General features: G+C 57.8%; 1 protein-coding gene across 1 annotated transcript in view; it reads right to left on the bottom strand.

Annotated features, from left to right (window-relative positions):
* The window catches only part of KIAA0930 (KIAA0930 ortholog), a 43,508-nt gene extending 28,159 nt beyond the window's left edge, over positions 1 to 15,349 (bottom strand). The window contains exon 1 of the mRNA XM_043882592.1: positions 15,146 to 15,349. Coding sequence (XP_043738527.1) covers positions 15,146 to 15,209 — 64 coding nt within the window. The 5' untranslated portion in view covers positions 15,210 to 15,349. The remainder of the gene's footprint in view (positions 1 to 15,145) is intronic.
* Positions 15,350 to 20,178: the final 4,829 nt, after the last annotated feature.

The raw sequence follows: 20,178 nt of genomic DNA, 5'->3' as shown, positions 1-20,178 counted from the left end.
GCCTTCAGTCTTTCCCAGCATCAGGGTCTTTTCAAATGACCTTTTAATCTCAGCAGGCTAACTCAGTTGTGGCGTGTGGGATCTAGTTCCCTGACCAGGGAGGGCATTGGGAGCGTGGAGTCTTAGCCACTGGACCAGCAAGGAAGTCCCTCCCTTAGCTCTTTACTCAAACGCCTACCTTCTCAGGGAGGCCTTCCCGAACCACCTGTACTCCTACTGTATAGCATCATATCTATTTTATCTGTTTCCTTTGCTTTCGGTCCTTCCCAAGCACAGCAGCGAGTAACCTTTTTCTATTAAGGTCCAGACAGAAAATAGTTTAGGCTCTGCACACCATATGGTCCTGTCTCAACTACAAGATCACCCACGGCACTACATAAAGAAATGGGCACGGCGACGTGCCAAGAAGTTCCCTCACAACAACGGGCAGCAGGCCGGAGCTGGCCTGGGGCCCTCGAGTGCCAGCACCTGCCTTACTAGGACCGATCTGGTCTTAACGGAGCACCTCCCCTCCTTGTTTTGTTCACTGCTGTACACTCAGCTCCTAGAACAGTATTTGACTTGTAGGAAGCAATAAATATTGGCTAATTAAGTGAAGGAGATGAACTGAGTGATTAAGGAAAGCAAGGTGGTGCTGGTGCACAATTAGAATGATCAACAGAACAGAAGAGAAAGCACAAAACCAGAATGAAAACACACCGTAATTTAGTTCACATAAAGATTTGTCCTTTCAGTCAGTAGGATAAAGCTGGTTCTTCAACAGACGGCCTTGGAAAGACTGGCCAGCTGAGGAAAGAGAATGAGGCTGGGCCCCTGCTCAGGCCAAAACCAATTTTGGAAATAGAAACACTTCTGATGCTAAAAGTGAAATCATAAGAAAATGAAATAAACCATGCATGAGGTTTTTTGATTCTCTTGGAAAGAGAAAAGCCCTTGTAAGCAGAACACAAAGGCTGTCAAAGAAAAGAACGATAGTAAAAAAAAAAAGAAGAAGAATTTTTAAAAATGATAGATAGGTCAAACTACATAAAAAATTTCTATAGAAAACAAAAAGTCCTACACACCATAAATAAAGGCAAGACAAACACCACGCTGGAAAAATCACCGGAGCTCGTAAATGAGGGTTAATTTTCTTAACAAGTAAGTTTCTTTCTTTCTTTTTTTTTTTTAACAAGTAAGTTTCATATGATGCAGAATAAAATCAAACAGAATGGAAAGGCAAAGGGAGATATAAATGGCTTTTTAAAAATATATTTATTTATGTGGCTGTGGCAGGTCTCAGCTGCAGCCCGTGGGGTCTCCGGTCCTCGCTGTGGCAACGGCATCTTTAGTTGCGGCTCAGGGGACCTAGTTCCCTGACCAGGGGTCGGCAGGGCACCGACAGAGGGAACGCCTCGGTCATCGGCAGTTTCACAATCAGAAGACGGACGGGGCCCAAGGCCAGAAGTGGCTCCGCCCAGAGACCACATCTGTGTAACTGAGGCTGAGCCTCGCTGGTCACAGAAACGGGGGGCCACTTGACAGAATTTCTTATACACACTGGCGCAGCCTCCTTGGTTTCAACCCAAATGAGAGAAAACCTGAACAGCTGTAGGAAACATGAAACGGAAGTCTGAGGAGAGACAGGGGCACACTTTCCTGGGACCCCTTTTCTGTAACAGCAACGCCGGTTGTTTCTACACTGCTTTCTGTGTGTGCCTGATTGTCCTATTTCTTCAACAAAAGGAACTTACTTGTTTACTAAATTAGAGGTCACGCTCTCAAGGGACAAGAAAGCTACCCTCATCACCAAATGTTATTAACAGGAAAAAAAAAAAAGGAACAGATTAAGCCTATAACTGAAATAAAACACTCAACAGACTCTGAAATATAAAACACTGAGATTCTGGGCCTAAGTAAAAACAAATTGAGGCCTTAAGTGACCCCCTTCCGGATTTGGAAACTATCGGGGTTAAAAAATGGTTTGGATCTTCAAAATCATGATTATAATATTTTTTAATGACTTTTCTGATGTTTATTGCTGTATTTCTTCTCATATACATCTTTTTGTAGGCTCATTCTCCAATGCTTAACTTCTGAGAGAGCGAGAAGGATGATGCTAACAGAATGACGCCGACCGGCAGTTCTCCCAGCAGAGACGGGACAGTAAGTCAGCCGTTTGCTCCTTCCCCAGGCAGGCCTCTGCCCCATCTCAGCGGGAAGTAGCTAATGACTGAGGGACCGTCACCCTCACCCCCTTTTAAGCATAAAGGATAAAACACCCGGAGGGGGCAATCATAGGGACAGAATGAAGGGACAAAATAGGTGATTAAACAGTCAGTCCCAATACGGGACTGACTGTAAGTAGAAAAAATATGGGAGACCTCTGGAAGTTAATCATTACTTGAGAAAGCACGCTCGCTTAACCACAGAACCAAGCAGGCTTGCCTAGCAACCAAACCACGCGGCAGAAGCATGCGACAAGACCCAGAACAATGAAACAGAGGTGGCGCGAGACCTACATCCTGTCCGATGAGCTCAGTGAGTTAAGGATCCCAAGGACATGCTCTCCGCACACGTGAAAAACAACCATTTGTGGACCTGGCTTGACCATGTAGGGACAAGGAAACTCCCCTGCCCAGCCTGGAGGAGGAGCTGGTAATGGAAGCATGACGTCTACGCAAGAAAGACATAGAAGGTCTTCTCCCCCTCCCCACTTTCTCCTTTGATGACAGAACTGTGGGGCTTCCCTAGTGGTTCAGATGGTAAAGAATCTGCCTGCAATGCGGGAGACCTGGGTTCAGTCCCTGGGTCGGGAAGATCCCCTGGAGAAGGGAATGGCAGTCCACTCCAGTGTTCCTGCCTGGAGGATCCCATGGACAGAGGAGCCTGGCGGGTTACAGTCCAGGGGGTCGCAGAGAGTCGGACAGACTGAGGGACTGACACTTCACAGGCAGGTGTAGCCCACTGCGTTCTCAGGGTCTGGCATTTCTCACCCACCCACTCACAAGCCTCACAAGTGTCCTATCCCAGTAAACCCGTTCTTATCAGCCACTCTGCACTCTGAATTCTCCTCCGCACTGAGACACAGGACCACGGCCCTGGAGCACCTCGGCGCTCCCGTGAAGGGACGCCTGTCGCTTTCAGGACAGCGGTGTCAGGAGGGTGGGGAGGGCAGGCCGAGCTCCCCGAGCCTGCACCGCAGAGCTGCACCCGGCCAGGGCGTCAGGAGCGGGCCCTGAGGAGGGGAGGTTTGGGGGGTGGGGAACAGCATTCAAGGCCCTCCTGGAGAGAGGATGGGACAGGGGAAGGGGCCAAGGGCCGGGAGGCTGGTGGGAGCCAGGGCTGGGGAGGATGTGACCTCACACGACCGCTGGCAGGGTGGGGCTCTGTGCTGATCCTCAGAGGACTGGGGGCCCCGAAGGGTCTGAGATGGAGCCTCCCTGTCGTGGAGAGGAGGAAGGGGCGGAGGTGTGACCCGCGCCTGTGGATGCCGGGGGTCCAGCCTGCCCAAGGGCCCCGCATGAGGCCTCCTGAGAGCTGCCTGGCTTGGGGGTGGCCCCAGCTCAGCCCGGCCCCTCCCAAAGGCTGGGGGGTCAACTGGCCTCTTTGGGGAGAGTCCAGGGCAGCCCTGGGCTGCGTCTGCCCCCGGCAGCCAGGGCAGCATGAATAGGCTTCTGTGGCCCCTCAATAGGCCTTTCATCAACGCATGGCTCTCCGTGCTCCCTCCCCGGGGGCAGAGAAGACAAAGCAGCTGCCCCGGGAGGCCCGGGGCTGGGAGGCCGGGGCTGCCCTGATGAGGCACTTGGATGGAGAGCTGGTCAGACGGGCCCCACGTGAGCCACCCCACGGGCCGGCCGGTCCTCTGCTGCAGCCCGAAGGAAGCTCGGGGCTTCAGCGATGCTCAGGGGCCTTACTAGGAGAGCTATCCCCTGCCTGGCTCCTCGCTTACCCAGGGAAAGTCTAGCCGCCCTCCCAGAGGAGCCAGGCCGTCCAGAGAACCCCTTCCAGAGGGTGGTGTGGTCCCCCACGCTCCAGCCGCCCCCCGCACCTTCTTCCCTGACTGAACACCCTACGCATGCCCAGGCCACCGCTCTCCTCACCATGGAGTGTCTTCTGGAGCCCAGTCCAACCTGGCTTATGCAGGTCAGCTCGCCATCACCTCCGGGGGGCCTGTCCCTACCATCTGCATCCCCCACCATGCACCTCCCCTGACCCACGTAAGCCACTTTACTGCACGTGATCTTCAAAAGATCAAAAAATGTTTTCACTGTTACAAGTATTTATTTTTAAAGTGCAATTCAAGGCTTAGCTGGGCAAGCACATCATTGCAAATCACATACAAAAGAAAGATATAACAAATGCCCCCACACCAACGAAAAAAAATACAAACAAAACAAGGGGGAAAACTTAGCATGCTGAGGAATGGACCCCAGAAGACGAGGAGCAGAAGTCAGAGCCGGATTTCTACCCAGATGTTGTGCAAAAGGAGACGGTGAGGAGAGACGGGCAGCCGCCAGGAGCAAGTGCTGGCTCTGGGCTCAGCTGCGGCTTCAGTATCAGGTTTTCACCAGGCAGGTGACGGGAGCATCCTACATACGTGTGTACACTGGAGGCGTTGGAAAGTCATCAGAAGCTCAGAGCGTATGTGTCTTGGCCGGTTCAGCTACTAACACTCAGTTAAAGCCCCTGTTGGTGTCTTCACTCCGCTGAGGAGGAGGTGGAGGCTGCGGGTGTGACTCCCCTGTCTGAGGTCACCCTGCTGGCAGGGGCAGGGCCAACCACAGCCCAGCGCTCAGCCGTGCGCTCAGCCCTGGGTAGGACCGCGTCACACTAACACCCGTGTGTGTCCCCGCACCGCGAGCCGGCAGCTCGCTGGCAGAGTGGCCGAGCCCCCAGCGCAGGGCAGGGCCCGGACAGGGAGTCAGCCACGCTGAGCCAGCGGCCGTGTGGCTGTGACACACTCCGGCTTCCGGCTCACTCGGACACCACCACGTCGGCTTTGAAACCCAGCCCAAGGCCACCGTCCCTTCCCACAGGGTGTGCAGTGCTGAGAAATCCTCCAAGGGCTCCTACACCCCCGGGCCCCCCCAGGGAGGCCCCAATCCCCACTGGCCAGCTCCAGGTGGGGTTCGACCCCCACCCGGACCTGCCCCGTGCTGGGCATCACCTGAGGCCCGGGTGCAGTGAGGAGAAACCCAGGCCTGACCTCAAGGTCACTTTCACGGGGGGGACTCGAGTTCCCACAGCCCCCACAGTTCCCAAAAGCACTCCTCTGGATTCTCCCAAACAGCAGTGCGTGCAAACCCCGCAGTCCTGCGGCCACCGTCAGGGGACTGCGGCCAGCTCGCTCCCCACTAACTGCTCCCAAATGGCTTCGAGCCTGCCTGCGCGCTCATCGGGCCAAAACTGTAGCTCCCCGTGCAAACCCCACATCGCCAGCACCGACGTGGCCTTAAGCCAACTCCCGACTTACTGCTTTGTCCAGCACATGAACCGGTCTCCAGGACGAGGAGGGGCCGTTCTCCTGAGTGACCTTCCGTGGACACCCATGCACGGTGCCCAGCCCAGACATGGGCTGTGGCCCGGCTGCCCCAGCTCCCGCCCGCCCGCCCGGCTGGAGGTCACCTGGGACCTGCCCTGGTCACCATCCCACCTCCTCCCACCCCCGTCCCACCGCATCACACAGCACGAGGCACATGGCGGGATCCCAGAAGCCCAGGCCAGCCCTGCAAGAGGCTCACACCTGTGCCCCAGCAGTGGTGCCACCCAGCAACCCCAGGCCATGTGGGAGCCCACCCCCGCCCACAAACCAGGCTCGGGGCTGGGGAGCCGGCTCAGCTGGGCCAGCGCACCCAGGGAGCCCAGCAGAAGGCCTGCCCTGCTCACGGCCGCGCCCCAGCAGCCGCTCCTGCAGGCTTCAGGGTGCAGGCTGAGGTTGACTAAGCGCTTCCAACGTGTTAGGATGCAAAGCTGATGACCCGCTGGGAGAAGCTAGGACTGGAGGCCTGCCCACCTCCCCCTTCCAGGCCCTGGGCAGAGTCAACAGACACGGGCGCTTCAGATGTTCTACCTTCAATGTCGCCCACAGAGTTCCCCCGCCAAACACATCTCCCCCCCCCCAGGGGCGGCGCCTCTCATTTCTCCTCCTTCCCAGGGTCTGGGGAGACGGGCGCCTTGTGCAATTCCAGCCAGCCCTCAGCCCCGGCTTCCTCCCCAGGAACGCCCCTCCCAGGCCGTCCTCCCCTTTCATTTCCCTCCTTCACTCTCACTTCTTCTAAGAGGTCCTTCACTGTGAAAAGCAGCGGCCAGGGTTCTTCTTCATACACTAGACCAGGGTGGGGCCACGGGGAAGAAAAGGCACAAATGCCTTTGGAGAAACGGATGTCCACGTGTGACAGGCACAGACACAGCCTCCAGGAGGCCTGGGTGCAGAACCCACATGGACTACTTGGGACCCTGACCAAGGGCCTCTCTGAGCCCCACCACCTTCGTCCGCCAGCAGGGGTGACACCCCCTTCGCCAGGGGGCTGCTATGGGGACAACCCAGGGCTGGGTCGCAGTGACGGAGCAGTGGCTGCTCTGGGGAGGGAAGCGGCCTCCCCAGACTTGGAGAGGGGCTCCTGACACAGAGCCCCGCTGGGACGACCCCTGCTCCCTGCACAGACTCTCCGGTCAGCCTCTAGGCTGACCCCTGACTCTTCGGGGTCTGCTGCAGGGAGCCGGGGTGGGACGAGGACTCCCAGGAGCTGACCAGCCCCACTCCGCAGGTCAAGGGGGAGCCTGAAACCCAGGGCCCCAGCTCCTGGAAGGGGCACAGCCTTGGGGACCACCCGAGGCAGCACCAGCCTCCACATGACGGGGATAAGAAGGACGGACCTGCAGGCTGAGCTGGGAGGCTCGGAGCGGCAGCCCTGGGTGGTGGGGCAGCCTGGTTCTTACATCCAGCTTGGGGTGGGCTGCGTGGCTCCTCCTGCGTCTGCTTCTCCCAATCTCATTTCCCTCATCCTGAACCACAGCGGCACGCTGCGCCCCAAAGCACGGGGGGACCGGCCTGCTTCCGCCAGTGGCTCGGTTTTAGAGGCGTGTGCACTGGTGACCAAGTGTCCCAGAACCACGGGCTGTCGACAGTGGTCCAGTCCACCCCCCCTCCCCGTTTTACCCAAGAGGAAAGCGAGGGCTGGGTGGGGGACGGGCCCTCCCACAGCAAGTCCCACGGGGCCCCCTGGACTTGACCGGGGCCGAAACCTGCCCCGAGAGGCCTCAGTGACCCTCTCTGTGCTCCAGGTCTGCAGGCCAACGTCTGCCTGAGGTGGGCGCAGGGCAGTAAGCAGTCCTACTCCTCCGGGGGATCGGAGAACAGTGGTGACCTCCCCAAAGTGACACAGCATTCAACCCTTCAACCTTCTCTGCTCTGTCTCTGCCCGGGGAGGACGCCCCACACCTTGACTGCCCTACACAAGGGCTGCTTCCTAAGAATGACCCCTGTCTTCACTCAACAGACACCAAGCCACCAACCCCTCCCCCACTGCGAGATACACTAGATACATGCACACCCCTCCCCCGCCTTCCCCTCCCCCACACCCACCCCGCCCTCTCACTGCCCCCAGCCCCCTGCCCTGGGCCTGCTCTGCCATGAGCTGGCACAGGGGCCCCGGAGCCAGCCCAGTGGCCCTGCAGGGGAGGTGAGGGAAGCGGCCACACAGAAGACTGCATCACAGGCCCGGGGGCGGACATCCCCACAGGTGCCAAGAACAGGGTGGGGAGAGGGGCAGCCGACCCCTCCAGAGGTCGGGAAAGGGCAGGAAGTGAGAGGTGAGGCTCCCCATGAGGAGCCCCCTGCCCCCAGGAGATTCACACAGCCGGGGGTGCAGCTGCAAGCGGGCCCAGGTCACAAAGGGTCTTGCACTCTGACTTGGCTGCCCCGAGGAGTCTTTCAGGGTGTGAGCGGCAGACGTGGTCAGGGGTGGCAGCCACTGGGACGCAGTGCAGCCCAGCCGGGACCTGAGGCGGGGGTGAGGGATGGCCCGGGGCGGGGGCGGGGAAGGGCTGACCCCCGCCCAGGCCTGGCCAGGCTGAGTGGCAGGTCTCTGGTGGGGAGACCATGTCCGATGGCCGAGGACAGTCGGCACTGGGGGCTGGGGACCCAGCGAGGGTCTGGTCTGGGAAGGGGCTGGACGGGACGCGGGGACAGCACAAACTGTCACCCTCTGCCCACCTGCCACTACCATCTGCCCCGGAAGCGCTCGGCCCCAGCAATTCAGAAAGTCCTCCATGAGTTTGGTAAACGTCTGTCTGCCACCTGCCTATCCACACATGTCCTCAGGCTGGCCCTCGGGGGTCAGGGCAACCTCCAAGAAACGGCCTCCCATGTTGGAGGCCTAAAGAAATCCTCCGCTTGCAGAAAGCTCCGCACAGATGAAGAGGCTTGTGGCAAGCTGTTTATAGAAGTGAAAAACTGGATCCAAACTAAGTTTCCCACAAGACAAGACCAATTAAGTAAATTATGGCACATCCACTCAATTACCCTGCAGTCATTTAAATAATGCTTCGAGTCTGAACAACATGGAACATGTTTTAGGAATTCTAAGTGAGAAAGCATGATGAAGAAACTTTATGTGTAGAATGTCAAGCATCCGTTAAGGGGCTTTAAAAAGCTTGGAAATGGAGACTTTGCAGTTAATAGTGTCAGTCCAGTTCAGTTCAGCGGCTCAGTCGGGTCCAACTTTGCGACGCCATGGCCTGCAGCACGCCAGGCTGCCCTGTCCACCACCAACTCCCAGAGCTCGCTCACACTCACGTCCACTGAGCCGGTGATGCCACATGTCTCTGTGTAACTGGAACTAAGAGTGATTTTTTTTTTCCATTCTCTTATATTTTCCAGTTTCTATATTGTGCATGTAACGTTTTTTAATTGGAAAAAAAATTTTTGTTTGGGGGTTTCTGAGGCTGTTTTTTGCTTTTTTTTTTAACAAGTGTCCCACCCGGGGCTTCTCTTCAGCAGCCTGGTGGCTTGGCTGGTATCAAGGCAGATGTAAATAAGGAGTCAGTGCCTCAAGGAGAGGGTGCACCGCGTGAGAGGCCTCGGGGCAGGGGCAGAGCAGGCACTCCCGCCCCGGGCAGGGGAGGGCGGTGGGTGCCAACACAGCTGACCGCCCTCTGGCTCTGCCAAGAATCTCTGCAGCCCTGAGCCTCAGTCTCCTTAGAGAGTGAAGGCCCGCATCTTCGGGGTTCTCTGAAAGGAGGCAGCGTCCCGACCTTGACAGAGGACCCACCGGCAGCCGCCCGGGGCCACTCCAGCTCCAGAAACGGTGGAGGCCGGAACCCACAGGCCTTAAAAATAGGCGCAGGAACCGGGAGAGGCCCCCTCCCATTCCAACGGCCACACTTCCTCCCCAGGCACTCAGCCAACCCTGGCGCTGGGGGTGGCACCCAGGGACCCCTGGGGAAACCAGCCACGGCCACGGCAAAGCCATCAACTGCGGAGCTCAGGTCCCGCCCCAACTCCACAGCCAGAGGTCTGTGCCACGAGGGCCAGCCTGTGCCGGGGCGGCGTGGGGCCCAGTCCTGCCGCAGCTCCTAGGGGCCCCACGCCTCCCATCCTTTCCCAGACGATTCCCTCGACCCTCCAGACCCTGCCGGCCCCACTCCACGGATGAGGACACAGAGGCCCCAAGGGGTGGCAGGCACAGGCCCCACCGTCTTCCCCTCCAGCCACACCTCCCACGGACATCCCCTGCCTGACACGACAGCACCGGCCAGACAGAGACCCAGCGGAGCGTGCGAGGACCCTCCCGACGGGGCGGTGGTGGGTGCAGGTGTCTGGCGCAGAGGTGAGGCCCGCGGGAAGGCAGCTGCCCCCTGGGCCCTCTGACGGCCCCATGCCACCAACTCTCTGCAGGATGGCTCCTGGCGCCTGACTGGGCTTGGCTGGAACCCCGAGAACCCCAGCTCTGCTAGCTCCCAGCTGCGTGACCCTGGGGGAGTCAGTCACTTTCCTCTCTGAAGCCTGATTTCCTCCTCTGTCAAGTGGGGTAACAGCAGAAGCTGCCTCCACAGGAGACAGAAGTGAAGGCCCAGCGGGGCTGGCACACGGCAGACGAGCTGAGTCCCCACCCCCAGGACTAACAGCTTCTCTAAGTGCCGGCTGGTCCTCAAGTCAAACACCCACAGAGTGGCCTGAGGCCAGCCCCGGGAACACCCGAGTCCCAGCCAGGCATCCGGATCCCCAAACGCAGCTCTGGCCTCAACTCCCGCGGCCGCCCTTCAAGCATTCCCACTCCGGCCTGGCAAGTCCTGCCCGCCTCAGGCCCCCCTCTCAGAGGCCCCGCCCCCATCAGCGGAGGGGGGTACCTTCTTTGTGACCCTCACCACCTCTCCCACATCGACCTGGGCCCGCCCCTAGGCCACCAGGCGGCAGGCAGCTATGCACGCCTACCTCGGGTCACGTGCACCTAAGGACAGGTGTGGGCCTTCACCTCCGCTAAGAGCTGGGGTTCAGGCAGATTCTTCTGCCGCTTACTGACCACGAGACTGGGGCACGTTACTTCACCTCTGCACCTGTGTTTCTCCACCAGGACAAAGAGGAGTTTGATAATCCCCACTGCAGATGGTGACTGCAACCATGAAGTTAAAAGACGCGTACTCCTTGGAAGGAAAGTTATGATCAAACTAGACAGCATATTACAAAGCAGAGACATTACTTTGCCAACAAAGGTCCGTCTAGTCAAGGCTATGGTCTTTCCAGTGGTCATGTATGGATGTGAGAGTTGGACTGTGAAGAAAGCTGAGTGCCAAAGAATTGATGCTTTTGAACTATGGTGTTGGAGAAGACTCTTGAGAGTCCCTTGGACTGCAAGGAGATCCAATCAGTCCATCCTAAAGGACATAAGTCCTGGGTGTTCATTGCAAGGACTGATGCTGAAGCTGAAACTCCAATACTTTGGCCACCTCATGCGAAGAGTTGACTCGTTGGAAAAGACCCTGATGCTGGGAGGGATTGCGGGCAGGAGGAGAAGGGGACGACAGAGGATGAGATGGCTGGATGGCATCACCAACTCGATGGGCATGAGTTTGAGTAAACTCCGGGAGTTTGTGATGGACAGGGAGGCCTGGCGTGCTGAGATTCATGGGGTCGCAAAGAGTCGGACACGACTGAGCAACTGAACTGAACTGAACCTTAAGAGAATTATTTTGAGGATAAAAGGACATGATGAAAGGGAAAGACTCCGTTTGGTCGCGCAGCACTCCAGAGAAAGAGAAAACTCCCTAGGCCACCAAAACGGTGCTGAGAGCCCAGGAACAAGCAGCTCCAAAATGCTCAGCCCTGGGAACTTCCTCGTGGTCCAGGGGTTAGGACTCTGCACTTTCACTGCCGAGGGTGCGGGTTCAACTCCTGGCTGGGGAATTAAGATCCCACAGGCTGGCTTCGGCCATTTAAAAAAAAAAAAAGCCAATAAAATAAAATAGATTAAAAAAATACATAATGCTCAGCCTAGGCAGGGCACCAAAAAAAAGCAGTGTGAGGAGGCCCCTCCCCTCACAGCACCCCTCCACAACTCACACCCAGGTTGTGTCCGTATGACTTGACCACATGCCAGTGGCATGATGCCCATGTTAAAGGGAGCCTGTCCACACAGCGTGCGTGGGCTGACATCCAGGGCCCATTAGAAGGCCCAAGCCCCGAGAGGAAGCATCAGGCTATCTCCACCGTTGGTCCAGATGTCAGCATCACACAACATCTGGGCACTGGACCACCTCACTCTTCCCAGCTCAGAGATTCTTGGTCCCTGCACAAGCTACCCTGACCGCCAGCTTGGCTCACCTGTCCCCTGGAAGCACCGGCAGTTCCCTGCAGATAAAAGACCAGAGCCCCGCTCAGAGTGACCAGAGGCCTGGCTGATTCCACAGAGTTCACCTGAGTACCTGGCTCTCTTTCCCCACTCACCTGTCCCCTGCCCCATGCGGGAGGGATCCAAGCTGATCCCCCCATCTGGCACAGAGCGAGTGTTCAGAAAAATGCTTCCGCTGCAGAGGATACAGTGGACAAGATTCAGAAATCTTGTTTGGGTCTCCAAGGTGCCTTTCATCATAGCAGCCAAGCAATGATGTGAAGAGTGACCAGGGCGGGGCTTGGGGTGGGGAGGGTAGTCAATTTCTCCCATCTCATAAACAGACACTGACTCAGAAACAATAATATCTCATCCAAGTTCAAGGGTCTCCCCCAGAGGCTCTGCATACCTTCAAAACAACCTCAGAAGGCATGGCATGGTTCTGAACAGCCTACGCATTGAGTCAACAACAATCTGGGAGATTTAAGTTAATTCATAACTGTAACAGGTTGTCCCAGCTGCAAGTGGAAATGAGAGGATGATTCGAGCAACCGGATGAACAAAGTGCTTTGGGGAGGGCGTTCTGGGCTCACGCCCAGGTGCTCAGGCCAGTCGTTCCGTCCTAGCTCTGCTTGGGCATGAAGTCACTGTTTAGCTTGCCCCTCTCTGAACATCACACCTCTCATCTGAAAGCTGCAAGAGATGGGCAACATGAGCCCTTCTACAAGTTGAAGATCCTAACTTCCTTGCCACCCACGCCCTTCACTCCCCAGTCCAGAAAGTAATCCTTTCCTTCATTTGCTGAACGAGCACCGGGCACCTGCTCTGCACATGCTGGGCACTGGGGGTGGGGGGGGACCCAGATGTGGGCAAGGCCCTGGAGGGGTCACCTGCTAACTGAGGAGACAGCATCACAGAGCCACAGCAGTCCAATGACCCACGGGACATGAGTCTGGTACAAAGAGCGTCCAGGCAGCGGGACAGGGGCGGAGGAAGGGCCCCTGGGTGGCAGCATCAGCGCTGAGGACCAAAGCCAGACCTGCAGCTGTCTATAGGGCTGGTGAGTGTGCGGGGCAGGTGGCCCCGGGAGCAGAAAACAGCAGGGATAAAAGCGCAGAGCACCGGAGCACAGGGACTGAGTTCTGAGGGGCTGCGGGTGGTAGGATGGGGAGACCTTGTGTGTGAAGGGGAACTAGAGGTGAGAAGTGTGACCATCAGCCAGTGCCCCTGGCCTCGCACACGCGATTCTCCTCCCCAGATGCAGCACAACGGCAGGTGCAACGAGGCCCGGTTGGGATTATCGGGGGGCGGGGGCAGGCACCAGGGTCGCCCTGACCACGGTCAACCCCAGCTGTATGACTTCCTCGCAGGCTGTCCCTGGGCTCGTCCCTTGCCTCTCTGGACCTCAGGCTCCTCGTCGGTCAAACAGAGATCACACTCCTCTCGGGGAGTCAGGATCAGATGGAAGGCACCTGCACAAAGCGCCTGGCACATACTGAGTGCTCAGTGAACGCCAGGTGCCAGGGCAAACGATTACTGTTCGTATGGGGCAGCGCTGCAGGCCCTTCGGGGCAGGGACCGTCTAACAGGGCAGAGGACGCTCAGAGGACGTAGGAACTGGCGGGCAGGGGAGTGGGGAGGGGTGCAGGAGCGGCTGAGCAAACAGGGCGGAGGGGCCTGGAGCAGATGGGCGCTCAGACCCCTTCCATTTCACTCCGTGCCAGGTGACAGGCAGCCTGCCGGGCGGGCATGCAGCCTGGCACAGAGTAGGTGCTCAACGAATGTTTGCTGAATGGAGGAATGAGGATCCTTCCGTTTCTACTCAGAACTCACTAGTGACACCTTTTCAGAAGAGACCACAGAAACCTATGTCTTCATCCAGCTCTGCATGGTAGATACCCTCACCCTCACCCCCACTACCCTCAGCCCCACCTGTGAGCAAAGCTTCATTCCAGGGCAGCCTGCCTCCCACAAAAAGGAGGATGCAAATTGATCCCCGCCCTCATCCCGGCCTCCAGGGCGTGGCCTGCTGAGGGGGTCTGGAAGCCTTATGACCTCAGGTGGGTTGGGGGTGGGGGATATATCGGTTCTTTGGGCCCCAGTTTCCCCAACGGTGTATGAAGGCGGGGCCGTAGAATCTCCAAGGTGGACAGTCCCTTCTCCAAAAGCTGCCGTGGCCCCCTCAGAAATCCCCAGCCCAGACTGGGGAGTGGGGGTGGGTGACAACGTGGTAATGAAGTCATTCCCGCAGGAGGAAGGGAGGGGTCTTCGCTGAGAGAAAACCGCAAAACCCACCCTACGGGGTGGGGTGGGGTGGGGTGGGGGTGGGGGGCTCCTCGCGCTTCAGTCCGAACACGATCCACCAGGAGCCATTACCTCACACCCAGCCGCGCCGGGAGACCCCACCCCTGCCTGCAGCCCCCCACCCCCGGCTCCGTGTAGACAATACGGGACACCCCTGCCCCCACTCACCGGCCGATCTAGGACTCGGGCCTCCGCAGAGAACAGTCACAGCCCGAGGGGCGACCGCACCCTCCCTCTGCCCAGGGGTGGGTTCGGGGCCCACGGTCCAACAGGTCCCCAGTCAGAGCGAAGGCGCAGAGCCGCGCGGGGAGACAAAGGCTTCGGGCGCCGGGGACCTGCCCTGTCCACACTGCCGGCCGCGGCATGGAAGCTCCGGGGAGGGTTTCGGGCGCTGGGGACCTGCCCTGTCCACACCGCCGGCCGCCGGACGGAGGCCCCGGGAAGGGCTTCGGACGCCGGGAACCTGCCCTGTCTACACTGTCGGCCGCCGCACGGAGGCCCTGGGGTGGGCTTCTGGCGCCCGGGACCTTCCCTGTCCACACTGCCGGCCGCGGCACGGAGGCCCCGGGAAGGGCTTGGGCGCCGGGGACCTGCCCTGTCTACACTGCCGGCCGCCGCTCGGAGGCCCCGGGGAGGGCTTCGGGCACCGGAGACCTGCCCTGTCTACACTGCTGGCTGCGGCACGGAGGCCCTGGAGACGGCTTCTCGGAGACGGAAGAGGCCCGGCGGAGCCACGGAGAGGAGAGGGAGGGAAAAGACGGGCCGACCCCCGGATGGGCGGCCAGAGGGGGACAGACACGCAGGCACGCGAGCGTGCCGGACCGCTCCGTGGGCCAGAATCAGAGACAGAGACGCGGGGGCGCGGGAACGACCAGGACGCGAGGACCTGGGGACGACACGCAGGGGGCCCCCCCGAGACGCACGCGGGGACAGACGCGCAGAGACTCAGAGACAAGCGCAGAGACGGAGACGCGCGCGGACACTCCGGCGCCGCCGCGGCCCCGGCCTCGCCCCCGCCCGGCCCCACTCACCGAGGCCGCAGACCTCGCGGCGCAGGCTGACGCGGCCGCGCTCCTCGGCTATTGCGCGCAGCATGTGCTGCAACGAGCGCTCCTCGGCCTCCGCGCCGCCCGCAGGCTCGGGGGAAACGGCGACGGCGGCGGGGAGGGCGGGCGGCCCGGCCCGGAGCCCCGCGGGCGCGGGCACCGCGGCGCAGGCCCGGCCCGGCGGCCGCGCGGAGGCCATGCCGGGCCCCGACTCATCGCCCGCGCCGCGGTGCCCGCGGGGGCCCCGGGCGCGCCCCGCCGACCCCGCCCCGGCGCCGCCCGCCGCCAGCACCAGAGAAGCCACAATCCGCCTTTGTGCGCGTCGCCGCCGCCGTCGCCGCCCGCCGAGCCCGGCGAGACCAGCGCACCTCCGCGTCGCTGACACACCGCCTGCGCGCCTCCAGGCAGCCGCCGGCCACGCCCGGCCCCGCCCGGCCCCGCCCCCAGGCCGCCCGGGTCCCTCCCCCAGCACCGCCCCTGCCCGCCCTCAGGCCACACCCCAGCCACCCAGATCCTGCCACCATCCTCCAGGCCCCGCCCCTGACCACCGAGGCCCCGCCTCTGGAGCCCGGGCCCCACCCCTGACTCGCCCAGATCACGCCCCCCGCCTCAGGCCACGCCCCGGATCACCCGCCTGTGACCTGCTGCGGGGGACCTACCCGGCCGGCTCCACCCACTAGGGACTGAGTTTGTCACTTGCCCTCCCCGTTGTCACCCTTCTCTCCTCAGTCAAGTTGTTTTCAGGACCGGTTTCCGCTAGGAACTTCCTCTTCAGAACCCAGAAAGAGGTCACCCCTCCCCCATAAACAGGTCTCACGGGGTGAGGGGGGGTGGGGGACGGTGGAAAACCCCTTCCTGCCGCCGCCGCAGCCTCCGCCCGCCACAGTGCCGGGTGCTGAGAAAGGCTCGGCGCCTGCTTCCTCAGCGGGGCGATGGGGTCTCCCTCTGAGTGTTAACTAGGTACAAGGGGGCCGGAGAAGACTTGAGAGTCCCTTAGACTGCAAGGAAATCCAACCAGTCCATCCTAGAAGAGATCAGTCCTGGGTGTTCACTGGAAGGACTGATGCTGAAGCTGAAACTCCAATACTTTGGCCACCTGATGCGAAGAGCTGACTCATTGGAAAAGACCCTGATGCTGGGAAAGATTGAAGGCGGGAGGAGAAGGGGATGACAGAGGATGAGATGGTTGGATGGCATCACCGACTCAATGGACATGAGTTTGGGTAAACTCCGGGAGTTGGTGAAGGATAGGGAGGCCTGGCGTGCTGCAGTCCGTGGGGTCGCAAAGAGTCGGACACGAGTGAGCAACCGAACTGAACTGAACTGAGGGAGTTGGGGGGGCAGGGAGTTGAGATCAGCTGGACATGTGATCCTGATAAAGGCCAAGGTCCAGTGGGCATCCATCCCTGTGCTGGCCTACACTGAGAGAGGAAGATCTGGGAAGGAAGCAGCTAGAGGCCCTTCCCTGACCTCACCCCTGGTGACCCATTTCTACGGAGCAGGGAGATGGACATGGAGAGGGAGAAACTCACTCACTAAATCCCACTCACTACATCTCCATACCCCTGCCATCACACCAGCCTCTGCCCACACACCCATCAAGTTTCTCCCCCACCCTTGCAACTCAAGCTTCTTCATCTTATTTGGGTCCCAGTGTCACCTCCTCAAAGAGCCTCCCCAACCACCTAACTTCAAAGACCACCTTCCCTCCCCTCAAGCCCTTTATCCTGTTTGGATTTTTTCTTTATTTATTTGGCTTCCCCGGGTCTTAGCTGCGGCACGTGGGATCTTCAGTCTTTGTTGCAGCTTGCAGTATCTTTCGTTGGGGCGTTCGAACTCTTAGTTGCCGCATGTGGGATCTAGTTCCCTGACCAGGGATCGAACCCAGGTCCCCTGCATTGGGAGCTGAGAGTCTCAGCCACTAGACCACCGGGGTGGTCTTTATTTTTCTTCACACACATCACTTACCTCTGCTGACACTACCTTATAGAGCTCTGTGTTCTGTTTATTGTCTGATGTCCCCGCTGAGGGAGGGGCCTGTCTTCTGCACCACTGTATCCCTGTGCCTGGAACGCGGCCCACCACGAAGTAGATGCCCCGTGAATTGAGCACATGAAGAATGACTGAGAGGCCTGGTGGGAAGCAGGGGGTGGAGGAGGCAGTGAGGGACCGCGGGGTGCGGGAACAGCACTGGAGGAAGTAGATGGTCTGGATCCTGCTTCAGGCCTCACGGCTGGTTTGTGCCACCCTGAGCACCTCGTGGCAGGGTGGGGGTCTGACCCCTGTGTGCCCGCACCAGGCATGGGGAGGGTGGGGTTCAGGAGGGTCTGTAGAGGCGTGTGGAGGAAGAGAATTGATGTAGCCAGTGATCTGCTCTGTGTGTGTGTGTGTGTGTGTGTGTGTGTGTGTGTGTGTGTGTGTGTGTGTGTGTGTGTATATATATATATATCTATCTTCTCCCCTGGGGCTGCTTCCCCATCTTTGAAAGGACGACACTGGCCTGAGGGCTACGGTTCTGGTTCTGAGTCCAGACTGCTGGGATTTGGGGCTGGTAAAATGGGAAATGGGGGGGACCTAAGATCTCACACGCCACAGGGCAACTATGCCCATGTGTCGCAAATACTGATCCCATGTTTTAGGGCCCGTGTTCTGCAACAAGAGAAGCCCCCTGAGCACCACAACCAATGCAGACCCCATGCAGCCAAAATAATAAATAAAATGTTTATGAGAAAATTTTTAAAAAAGAAAATGAAATGGGACACAGGAATGACTGAGCAAGGGCTCACAGGCTGGCAAGTCCAATGGTCATCTCTTTCTTTGTTTCCCCTAACTCCACCTGACCCCACCTGCCCCGCTGACACCCCTTTGCTGGAAATCCTTTCTTCTCCTCTGTGTGATCACCTTCAGGGCCTACATTCTATGGGAAGGCTTCTGTTTAGGCCCGGCCAATGCGTTTGTATTTTTATCTCTTTCTCAAACTCCCTTCCCACCCCCTCACCCCCCACCACACACACACATGCAATTGCCTCTATTGCTTCTGTGCCATACGACCCTCGTCCAATGAGCTCATCCCATTTTCCCTGGCATCCAGCCCAGGAGAGGTGCCAGAAAATGCTCATCGAATAAAGAAATGAACAGCCCTTGGGTTCTTTCCTTTTTATTCAATCATACTCCAAGTATTGCCCACATAGGAAATTTTTTAATGTCAACAAATGTTGACTAATACCCTGGACTTGAAGCAGGCATGAACTGGATTTCTGGGGTCCCAGGGCGTGTCCTGTTTCTTGGTGTGGATGCTGGTTACATTGGTGTGGTCTGTTTATAAAACTCAGACTGTAACTTGATGAGTTATGCACTTTTCTGTATATGTGCAGAATGTAAAATAGAATTAAAGATAGAAAGACTTAAAGTCCTTGAAAGAATTCTGGTGTACCCGTATTTCCCATGACAATGAAATGTTCTTTCCTGCAAAGAATTGAATGTATTTTTAGAGAGACCACTGAAGGGGAAAAAGAATATGTAGGCAGAACAGTGGTCCCCAAAGATGCCCAACCCCAATCCCTGGAATTTGTGAGTATATATTACTTTATATGGTAAAAGTGGAGTGAAGTGAAAGTTGCTCAGTTGTGTCCAACTCTTTGGGACCCCATGGACTAGTCCATGGCATTCTCCAGGCCAGAATACTGGAGTGGGTAGCCTTTCCCTTCTTCGGGGGATCTTCCCAACCCAGGGATCGAACCCAGGTCTCCTGCATTGCAGGTGGATTCTTTACCAGCTGAGCCACAAGGGAAGCCGAAGAATACTGGAGTGAGTAGCCTATCCCCTCTCCAGCGGATCTTCCCGACCCAGGAATCAAACTGGGATCTCCTGCATTGCAGGCAGATTCTTTACCAACTGAGCTATCAGGAAGCCCTACATGGTAAGAGACCCTTCCCAAATGTGATTAGGTTAAGGATCTTGAGATGGAGAAAGTATCCTGAATTAACCATGTTTACCCAATGCAATCACACACATTCTTATATATATATATTTATTCTTGTTCATTTATTTGGCTGTGCTGGGTCTTAGTTGTGGCAGATGGGACCTTTTAGTTGTGGCAATTGAACTCTTAGTTGCAGCAAGATCTCTCTAGTTCCCTGATCAGGGATTGAGCCCAGGTCTCCTGCATTAAGAGTCTTAGCCACTGGACCACCGGAGAAGTCCCCACAAATGTTCCTAAAATTGGAGGTTTCCTGGCTCTAGTCATAGAGATGACAACAGGAAAGTGATCAGATGAATGCGGTGCTGCTGGTCTTGAAGGTTAAGGAAGGGGCCACGAGTCAAGGGATGCAGGCAGCTTCTAAAAGCTGGAAAAGGCCAGGAGACAGATTCTCTGCCAGAGACTCCAGAAAAGAGCACAGCCTTCCCTGCACCTTGATTTTAACCCGTCTCCTCCCCACCACCCCCAGTCTTACTTCTAACCTGTAGTTTGTTGTTAGCCACAGAAAACCAATGCAGTGAGCAAACCTGAGATGAAGGGAATCATATAAACTTTCTACTCAAGCCCTTCTTTCCCCAAGGTTTATTTTGCAAACAACATTAGAGCAGCGATCAGGCAAAGTGCAGAGGAAAATGAACCACAGGCAGTCTGCTTTCACAGGTCAGTTGCTTCGTTCCCTGACATCTGTGCCCCGCAGACCTGAACACCATCCTTGTGTGTACAAGGGACAATAGCATTGGTGGTTCATGTTTTTCTCTCTCAATATTTGGGGCTGATCTTATTCAAAGAGCCTGTCCGTGTTAGGAACAAACGCTCCCAGAGAACTCTTCTCACACGGACTGGTCGTCAGAGAAGCCCACAGTCCTGATGCTGGCCCCTGGCCACCAACCTCCTGTTCTCTGAGCATTGTTTACTCTCCATATAATGGCCCATGGGACCGGGTGATCTCTAAGCACCCTCCTGGACTTCCAATGTTCTGTGAGTCTATCAGTTCAGTTCAGTCGCTCAGTCGTGTCCGACTCTTTGCGACCCCATGAAC

This window comes from Cervus elaphus, chromosome 22 (assembly GCF_910594005.1).
Source record: "Cervus elaphus chromosome 22, mCerEla1.1, whole genome shotgun sequence".
Lineage (NCBI taxonomy): Eukaryota > Metazoa > Chordata > Mammalia > Artiodactyla > Cervidae > Cervus > Cervus elaphus.
Note: the sequence above shows the minus strand (reverse complement) of the source record. Positions and strands in the feature narration are given on the sequence as shown.